General features: G+C 37.4%; 1 protein-coding gene across 3 annotated transcripts in view; it reads right to left on the bottom strand.

Annotated features, from left to right (window-relative positions):
* Positions 1-283: 283 nt before the first annotated feature.
* Positions 284-10,725, bottom strand: part of LOC126175380 (gamma-aminobutyric acid receptor subunit beta-like) — a 324,059-nt gene continuing 313,617 nt past the window's right edge. The window contains exons 7-8 of one of the 3 annotated variants that reach the window (XM_049922151.1): positions 1,108-1,347; positions 284-1,033 (exon numbers count right to left, since the gene is read on the bottom strand). In XM_049922151.1, coding sequence (XP_049778108.1) covers positions 558-1,033; positions 1,108-1,347 — 716 coding nt within the window. In that variant the 3' untranslated portion in view covers positions 284-557. The remainder of the gene's footprint in view (positions 1,034-1,107; positions 1,348-10,725) is intronic. The other 2 variants (XM_049922154.1, XM_049922153.1) reach the window with 2 other exon arrangements.

Here is a 10,725-nt window from a genome sequence, read left to right as displayed (position 1 = left end):
CACTTCATTATGATAGAAAACAGCATTTTATTGCACCATCTTATTCCTGTTGTAGTAAGGCTGCATGATAAGAAAAGTAATTATTTCCGTCCAGGTGAAAGCAGCTCTACAGGTGGAATATATCAAATTTGTATGGTAATGCCCTCCTTTGTGAAATAGTTTGCGGACTCAGAGCATAATGAAATTGCATTAATTTTAAATTTGTTCTGCAAGGAATATGTAAATCTGTATCACAAATTATCACCACATTTTAGCAAATGCAGTCCTTGGGCTATTTTTCACATTACAGTTTTAACAACATTGGATATTGATGCCTTGTTTGAGAATGCCAAGTCTTCAAAACCATGACCTTTAAATGACAGAGAAATGCCATTTATTTACACCTTATTTGGTAATTAAAAAAGTCTTTAGTTCCTCACATTTGCTGCTGGCTTGTCCACTTCCACAGAAAATACGCGCACGCGCGCGCACACACACACACACACACACACACACACACACACACACACACACACACACACACACACACACACACAGAAGTTTGCTTGCTACTGTTTTTAAGTCACTTTGGTTTTATCATTTTCACTTGGAAGAAAATAAAAGATCCAGTACACAGCATTAAATAGCATGAAAGAAACTGGAAAAATGATCCGTGAATATTTATCTATGATATTAACATCCTTAATTTTTGGCATGGAGGCCTTAATAGCTGATGCTCCTCGTTTTAGAGCATTGAACACTTTTGGCCGATGATTTGTATGTTGTATATGGCTCCTCGATCCTCGAAACCTCAGTCCACCAGTAGATCGAACTGGAAATGAATATCCTGGAGAACGATTCATACGGAAACTAGGAGGAAATCGAGAAGGATCCACAGGCTCTGTGGATGATGTAGAAAAGCGACTGTTGTGTCGGTTGCGTATGGATGGTATTGGAGACATCCGCACATCTTGAAGTTCAATTATTTCCTGATCGGGTGATGCACCTGTTGCAGAAGCAAAACCATCAGTTGTTGAAGTAATGGGCTTCATGCCTGTGAGAAAGGAAATTATATTTTTATTATGTTATTTACATGAACAAATTTGATATAGATAAATGTTCACAAACTTGGTATTGTCGTGCCTTGCGTTGTCTTCTTCTCCTCAGCCTCCTTGGTTTTCTTAGACTTCTTTTTGGCCCGTGCTCCCCAGTATGTATAATTAACAGCTGCATATTCAAGCAGGGCAGCAAAGACAAATACAAAGCACATAACTAAATATATGTCAATTGCTTTGACATAAGATATTCGAGGAAGAGAACTGCGGACACCTGTACTTATTGTTGTCATTGTCAGTACAGTTGTGATACCTGAAAATCAATGAAATAACATAATTAACTCTTTATGAAGTTTGCATAACATATAATAACAAGAAAATTTGCATGGACTGTAGTGCTGCTCATTTCTACACTGTGTGGATGTTGTATTTTTATGGAATAGTTACTTTCTCAGCTTTATTATCATCTCATGCTAGCACATGCTTTTTGTTTAGTTTTGTTTTCATAACTGTGGTGCCAAATTGGAGTACCAATAGTGTGATGGATCAAAGGACTTTTTTTCATGTTGTAGTAAGTCCCACAAATGCCAAAGAAGAAAACTATGTGAAGAAATTCATGTGGAACAAACAGGTTTGATGCTACATATAAAGTCATGATGTAATGTAAGTGTGACAAGACTACTTACACAAGAACTTTGACTACTGTATATTGTTAAATACATGAATTGATTCAAACATGCATTGAGAAAATAGGAAAAATCCAGTGTGACTTGTAAAATTATGTAAAATTTGCAACATTAATCAGTAATCGTTAAGGACATGAACTATTAAAACATTATATTCAACATGAATAACTCGTAGCTGGGCTAACCTTTTTAGAGTTTGGTTTATACTTAACATGACAATTTTGTACATTCACATTTTAACTCTATAATCATACCAGAATATCATTCACATTGCATGGCACTGTGAAATGTGTTGCAGTTTCAATAAAAACTGTTTTTAATAGCTCTCAGAAAGATGTTGACCATGTTTTTAGACTTGATTATGCTTCTGTCAAATACTATGAAACTCCATACATGACTGCAACAGGGGTAAAAACTTAATAACAGATACAGTGAGATGTACCTTCTGTTATACACTTTGCAGTGGTTGGCAGAGTGTAGATGTTTATGTAGTTGTAGAAGGTGTACATAACAAACATACAACACAATATAGCTTTTTTTCCTATTATATCTGATTATTTACATTCTTGAAAATTTTAGTAGCAGTATTGGAATCTCATAACGTTTGATCAGAATTTCAACTCCTGTGTAGATCTTTATTTCTCTTCACATGAAAATTAAGTTTTACTCACAACTGCTTGACATGCAGTGGAAGTAAAAGAAATTCATTGTTATGAAAAAGATAAATCACTACCCACTATATAGAGGACTCAATGACTTCTCTACTCTGCTCTACTCTACACTACTCTACTCATCTGGTGAGTAGCAATCTATCCTTTTCATAAAAATGTATTCCTTTTACTTGTGCTATGTCTCTAACAGTTATGACTAAAATTAGTTTTCCCTGTGAGGGGAAATGAAGATCTACTCACGAGAAAGCGAAAAGTTATAAGCAAAAACTGTTCTGTTACCTGTGACATTGGAATACATGTACTCTATGGCATTGGCCCATTACTTAGCTTGCATTTATCACGAATCTCTAGTCCAGTGCGAAGTCCCAAGTGACTGGAAAGAAGTGCAGGTGACTTCTATGCATAAGAAGGGCAATGGAACAGACCCGCAAAATTACAAACCAATATCCCTAACATTGGTTTGCTGCAGAAACCTTGAATATATCCTCATTTTGAATATAATAAATTTTCTTGAGACCAAAAGCTCATGTCCTTGAATCAGCATAGTTTGAGAATGCATCACTCGTGTGAAGCTCAGCTTTCCTTTTTCTCATATTATATACTGCGAACTATGGATGATGGTCAACAGGCAGATTCCATATTTTGGAAAGTGTTTGACATGGTGCCCCACTGCAGGCTATTAAAGAAAGTACAAGTTTATGGAATAGGCTCACAGATATGTGAGTGGCTTGAAGGCTTCTTAAGTTATAGAAGCTGGTATGTTGTTCTCAATGGCAAGTGTTCATCAGATGGAAGAGTATTGTCAGGAGTGCCCCAGGGAAGTGTGACAGAACTGCTAATATTCTCTACGTACATACATGATTTGTTGGACATGTTGGGCAGCAATCTGTCGATACAAGACGACCTGGACAACATTTCTAGTTGGTGTGATGAATAGCAAACAAACCTGTAACGTTCGGATACAGCATTAGTGGTGTCCAGTTTGACACAGTCACATCATTTAAATATCTGGGCATAACACTGAAAAGCAATATGAAATGGAATGAGCATGTGAGGACTGTGGTGGAAAAGGCAGTGTATTTTATTGTACTGTATTGTATTTTATTTATTGGTCCTGTTGTCTACAAAGCAGCTTATGCATAAGACATTGGACAAGTCAAGTTATAAGTATACAGCTGTAAGTCATTTCTAGGCATTCTTATTGAAGGTTACAATAATACACTTTATACATAAGTATTTATATAACACGTTTCATAAATTTAAATGACTTTCAATGGAGTAAAAGCAGTGATTCTGTAAATATGAATTTAGAGATTTTCCAAAGGTGCATTTCCCATTTGGAAAGTACGTTTCTGGCACAGAGCTGTGCTGATTTGGGTTATATGTGAATTTCTGATTTGTATGGTAAAGTGATCATGTATATAAAAGTTTTTTTTTCAGTCCTTACCTATTACATTTATTTCAAAGAATAAAAGGGTTTCCATAATGTATACACATGGTAATGGAGGATTAACCAGATTTCTTAAACAGAGGTTTCCAAGAGTCACTAGGCTTGCACCCAGAAAAGATTCTAATGGCCCTTTTTTTTAGTTTAAAATTGCTACAGCTGTTTTAGAGTTTCCGCAGAAAGTGACTCCATATCTAAGTCGAGAATGAAAGTAGCCATGATATGCATTCATTATTGTTTTCTTACTACAGAATGATTTTAGTTAGCTAAAAAGGTAACATGTTCTGCTCAGTTCTGCATTGAGATATTCAATTTGCTCATTCCATTTTACATTGCTTAGCAGCCAAAGCCCTAAGAATTTGGCTTCAATACTGTTAACAATTAGTTTGTCATTGATAGAGACCTTTGAGATAAACAAGTCCTTGTTAGGAACATTGTGGAATTTTAGTACAATGGCTTTTTACTGTTTATTATAAGCTGATAATTCTGAGCCCAGCTGGTAAGTTGTTTTGTGACCATGTTAACTCACTGCTGTAACTGTTCATTGCTGTCTCCTTTTAGTAGAACTGTGGTGTCATCTGCAAATATGATTGCATCAGCATTTAAGTTTAGATCATTTATGTACAGAAGGAACAGAAGGGGTCCCATTACTAATCCTTGGAGTGCACCACATTTAATTTGTTTATAGTCAGATAAGTGTTCAGATACAAAATTGTTAAGGCTTTCATGGCCACTTGTTTACAAACTGCCTGTTGGTTTCTGTCTCGGGTTCTTCAGCTGACATTGGTCTGATGATTTTACTGACGTTTTGCCAGCACAAATGGCTGGCATTACCAAAGTTTCACCCTCCATTTCTGGTAGTGGACTAGAGCTGAGCTTGCGGCTGCAGACTATATGTATCTGGCATGCCAACGTCTGAGGGCTTCTCCACAAACATTTACGGTGTGGTTCTCTTGCTATTTGCGATGGTCGTTCACTGCAGCACAGGAAGCCAAGCTCCATTTGCCTTGAGGTTTTCCTCTTTCTTGTTGAAGCTATTCTCACGACTGTTCATTTCTACAGCTTCTCTGAACAAGTTGGTGTGATAGTTCTTCTCTACAGCCAGAACTTCCATGTCGCCGAATTTTACTACATGGTCGGTCTCACACAGTGAGTGCTCTGCCACAGCCAATTTCTCCAGCTGTCCCAACCTGCAATGTCATTTATGTTCAGTAATCCTGGTGTTCATCGATCGTCCAGTTTCCAACAAACTTTTCCACATGTGCATGGTATGCAGTATATTCCTGGCATTGCAAGTGGGTCCCTTTTCTCCTTTTCCAATCTGAGATCCTCTTTGATTTTCTTTGTCGGTTTGTTAATAGTCCTTACACCATTTTTGTGCAATCTACGGCCGATTCTGTCCATCACTCTGGGAATGTATGGCAGGAAGGCCATATCCGACACTTCTTTTCCTGATTTCTCACTTTCCTGAGTGTTTGGCTCTGTTATACTTCTAATATCACAGGTACTCCACAAGTGTTATTAGAAATATAACAGAACCAAACACTCGGCAAAGTGAGAAATCAGAAAAAGAAATGTTGGGTATGACCTTTCTGCCATACATTCCCAAAGTGATGGACAGAATTGGCTGTATATTGCAGAATTAGCCATATATTGCACAGACATCGCATAAAGACTATTTACAAGCTGACAAAGAAAATCAAAGAGTGTCTCAGATTGGCAAAGGAGAAAAGGGACCCACTTGCAATGCAGGAATATACCGCATACCATGCTCAGGCACAGAAGTTTATGTTGGAATGACTGTACAATCAATCAACACCAGAATTACAGAACATAAATGACATTCCAGGTTGGGTCAGATGGAGAAATCGGCTGTGGCAGAGCACTCACTGTGAGAGACCGACCACATAGTAAAATTGTAAAATTTGCCGACTTGGAAGTTCTGGTTGTAGAGAAGAACTATCACACCCGCTTGTTCAGAGAAGCTGTAGAAATACAAAACCATTAGAACAACTGCAAAAAGAAAGAGGAAAGCCCCAAGGTAAATGGATTCTGGCTTTGTGTCCTGCAGCGAACAACCATTGCAGGTAACAAGAGAATCGTATTGGAAATGACCGCGGAGAAGCCCTCAGACGTTGGTGCTCCAGATACATACAGTCTGCAGCCATGGGCTTGGCTCCAATCCACCACCAGTAATGGAGGGTGAAACTTTGACAATGATGGCCTCTCGTGTTGGCAAAATGTGAGAAAAATCATCAGATGAACGTTGGCTGAAGAACCCAAGACAGAAGCCAACAGGCAGTTTGTTCAGATACAGTTTTTAGTATGATATATGTGTGCTTGATGCACACTTTCTGCTTACGATTAGCCATATCTTTCAAGCTTTGATAGCAGAATTTTATGATCCACCATGTTGAAAGCTTTTGACAAGTTAGTAAAAACTCCTATTGATTTGTTTTTTTGTCCATCAGGTTTATGATGGAATTGATGCACTCACAAACAGCAGTTGTCGTTGAACTCTTATTTCTGTATCCATATTGTTCATTATGTAGGATGTTTTTTTTAGTTCATAAATTTTATAAGTTTGTCATACATAACTTTTTCTAATACTTTTGAGATGCAGGAGGCAACTGTGATCAGTCTGTAGTTATTTACATTATCTTTCTCGCCTTTTTTTATATACTGAAAAAACTTTTGACATTTTCAGTACATCAGGGAAAGTGTCTGCCTGAAGTGAGCAGCCACATAAGTGTGTGAGTATTTCAATTAGGTTTTTTGCACTCTTCTTTCATACTGTTAGAGGTACATCATCAATGCCCACAGAAGGCAAATGGTCAACTTTGGTTTATTGGGAGAATTCTAGGAAAGTGTGGTTCATCTATAAAGGAGACTGCATACTATATGCTAGTGTGACCCATTACTGAGTACTGCTTGAGTGTTTTGCATCCATTCCAGGTTGGATTAAAGCAAGACATTGAAGCAATTCAGAGGCAAGCTGCTAGATTTGGTACTGGGAGGATCGAATAACACACAAGTATTACAGGGATGCTTCAGGAACTCAAATGGGAATCCCTGGAGGGAAGGCGAACATTCTTTTCAAGGAACACTATTAAGAAAATTTAGAGTACCAGCATTTGCATCTGATTGCAGAATGATTCTGTTTCCTCCAACATACGTTGTGTGTAAGGACCATGAAGATAAGATACAAGAAACAGGGTTTATGCAGATGCATATAGACAGCTGTTTCTCTCTCATTCTATTTGTGAGTGTATGATCAATCACACTCCTCTAATATTACCTTTTTTTTTTTAATAGAGATAACCAATACCACGTATACCATCGGTTCTTGCATAGGTTAAAATTATCTCAGCTGTTTCATTAAAAGAATTCATATGATTTTGTATATAATGTATTATATTTCAGGCTAAAATGTATAAAAAAGGAAATTAATGTGTTACAATTGATATGTACTAACAGTTAAAATTATTCTTCTTCTAAAAATATTTGAAATTATGAAATTTATGGTATACTTAAAATTTATATTACTAATTGTACAATATAACTCTAATCATTAAATTTATTTCTAGATTTACTGATAAAATAACGATATAATTTGATGAAGATTCTTCTTTGGTAAAGAAAGTTTGTAAACTCTTCTGCTTTGTAAGCTCTTTGGAATAATGTCAGTACTGCAGAATGTAAGTAGTGGTAGACATGCCTCTGATGGAAGTAGATACTTGGTCCAAGAATTCTTTGACTGTGAAGAAAGCGAATGGACAGAGTGAACATGACATTGTAATTATTGTTTTTTTTTATTTTTTTATTTTTATTTTTTTTTTAATGTGGAAAATGTAAGTTGGTGTGATGTTGAAAGATGTGACAAAGAATAAAATTCAAGAATAATACAGGCAAATCTTCATCAGTTATTTAGTCATCAAGAACCTACAAAATCCAAATTTCTGCAGCAAGTGTTTGAGCCATCAACATCAACAACAACGAGATAATGAAGAGAAATAAAAAGTTATTTTTTGGTATATCTTATGCCTCTTGAAGCTTTCAAAATTTGTGCAAAGACAGAGAATTTTGATAGTTATGTGTGGGAGGGCAAGATTACAAGTGGAATGGGAAAGGAAATGACTAATAGTGGTAAGGGATACCCTCTGACATGCACTGTAATGTAGATTGTGGAATAAGGTAGAAACTTTCAGAGGTGATAGTATGGATGGAAAAAAGAAAAAAAAAAAAAACCTAGTAAACACGGGCTCTAAAATACATACCTTAAGAGCTATGTGGACTTGTTCAATAGAGGAGATGTGTTTCACAATAGCAAAGGTTAACAAGTGCTCATAGCTCCCCCAGTATGAATTTCAGAGCCCACATTCTTTGTACATTTCTTTCCTTATTTTGGTTCATACTACCATGTTTGAAAGCTGCCTATCCTACAGTATTGGCAACAACATTACCAATACATGTATTCCACTATCAGAGGTATCAGAACAGTTTTTTGACGTGTTTGTTTCTGGTACAGGGGCCATTACCTCAGATTGATACATTTATCCTTCTCCATTATCCTAGAAAGTTTATAACACAGAATCACCTTGTTTCTACATACATTACAGGTACTGGCACCTATAACACTGATGCTCTGTAGCATCACTGGATGAAATTTCCTATTCAAAATATTATATACTCACTCCCCTCTAAAAGTCCTAAAGGGAATTTCAAACACTCAGTACTAGAAAACAAAATGAACACTGATAACTGTCTAATATGCTTTGTTCCATAGCCACATTTTGTATGGATTACAGCTATGGAGTCATTTGGCAGGCTGCAAGGATATAAAACAAGAGAGACTTTTCTGGTGATTGCTGTGAGGATGTTCAACAAACTACCTGTTGAATTGCATTGAAGACCCTACCACTGGACAACTTCAAGAAACAAATTGCTGAAGGCCTAAAACAATGCCCACTATACTCAGTCCAAGAATTCTTTGACTGTGAAGAAAGCGAATGGACAGAGTGAACATGACATTGTCTATATACATTACCTGTATTAAGTTTAGATGTTATTCTGTAATTAATTATTTTTTAAATCACTTGATTGTAACTTTGACACAGTCTGTCCAGCCATGGCTGGTGAATGACAAAGACTGGTAATAAATGGTAGTAATAAATGGTAGTGGACATTCCACTGCAGAGTGAAAAATGTGTTTTGAAAATGTAATTGGCCATCAAGTAATATGTGGTTCCTGAAGAGGGACAGCAGTCTTTTTACTTGTTGCAGGGGCAACAGTCTGGGTGATTGAGTGACATGACCTTATGACATTACTCAATGGCTTCACAAGGCTGGTACTGTGATTGGCTGAAAGCAAGGGGAAACCACAGCTGTCATATTTCCTGAGGCCATGCACCTCTATTGTATGGTTGAATGATGACTGTATCCTCTTGGGTAAAATGTTGTGGAGGTAAAATTGTTCCTCATTCAGCATTCTGGCCAGGGACTACTACCCCTCCCCACCTCCATCTGGAGAAACAAAACTGGTATTCTATGGATTGGAGTGTGAAATGTTAGTTCTTTTACCATGTAGATAAGCTAGAGAGAGCATGAAATAAGAAACACTGTATAACAGGAAGCATGCTGGATAAAATGGATGAATGCAGGAAATGGAAAAATAAAAGTCTGAAGAAGGCAGAAGACAGTACATAAAACTTAACAAGGTGCTAAGAAAAGTTAACTGACCAAGCTGGAAAGGATTGGATGAGGAAACAGTTTGAAGAAATAGAATAACTGGAAAAGATAAAAAAAAGGGAACTTGGAAATATACAGAACAATGTAATCCCTGACAAGAAAAAAAGTAATGAAAATAAGAAAACAAGTAGTGTTAAATTAAGATGGAAAGAAGACATCACGTATAGATGAAAAGTTGAAAGTTTGAATGGATTACGTGGAAGACTTGCACAGTGCACATGCAGGTAACATCATACTGGTTTTCGAAGATGAACAGGGAAAGGAAGAGAGAATGAAGAAGACTGAAATCCTAAAATGGAGAAGTGGGAATCAGAGAAAGCAATTCAGGGGTTCCAGGAAAAGAAAGCATTGGGCTACTATAGAGCACCATCTGAGGCACTGAAAGTCTTAGACCTGACAAATTCATGGATGGAGCAATACATACAATAAGGGAAAGGCAACTACTTGCCTATACTCGATTATTGAAAGCAGTTGCCTGAGAAGATAGAGGTGGGGAGGGGCTACAGAAGGATGCAAGGAGGGAAAGAGTCAGGTCTTTGGACAGATGACTTCAGAGCCACACAACAATGCAAAAAGAATATAGACCAGACGGAACAACAAATGAGATGTAGGAAGAGGGAGAGGGGGGGAACTGAAAGGGAAGAAAGGGGTGGGGGGAAGAGAGAGAGAGGGGGGAGGGGGATGTTGAATGCCCATATGGGGGAGGGGGAAGTCAAGAGGAAAAGCGATGGGAGAAAGAAGACAGTGCATGATCCGGATGGAGAAGGAGTGGCATTGGCAGAAGAGAATAGGGAAAAGACAAGGTGAGGCAGTGGAAACAAGTTGGCAGAGGCTTAGGCCATGGGGATTGCAAGAATGCAGACTGAGTTGAAGAAACAATTCCCATCTGCATAGTTCAGATAGGAATTTCCTCCTGTACCCCCTCCCCACCTCCATCAGCTCAGGCAACTGCTTTCAGTAACTGAGTACCAATAATCAGGAGATTATGCATTTGGGTATCTGTGTGGTTGTGTGTGTATGAATGTGTGTACTACTACAAGAAAAAGAAATAGTACTTGAAAGCTAGTGTGAATACTGTTTTCTGTTATGTGTTTGTATGCTACATGCATTGATCACACAAGGAAATTATGACACAGGAA

The sequence above is a fragment of the Schistocerca cancellata genome, chromosome 3 (assembly GCF_023864275.1).
Source record: "Schistocerca cancellata isolate TAMUIC-IGC-003103 chromosome 3, iqSchCanc2.1, whole genome shotgun sequence".
Lineage (NCBI taxonomy): Eukaryota > Metazoa > Arthropoda > Insecta > Orthoptera > Acrididae > Schistocerca > Schistocerca cancellata.
Note: the sequence above shows the minus strand (reverse complement) of the source record. Positions and strands in the feature narration are given on the sequence as shown.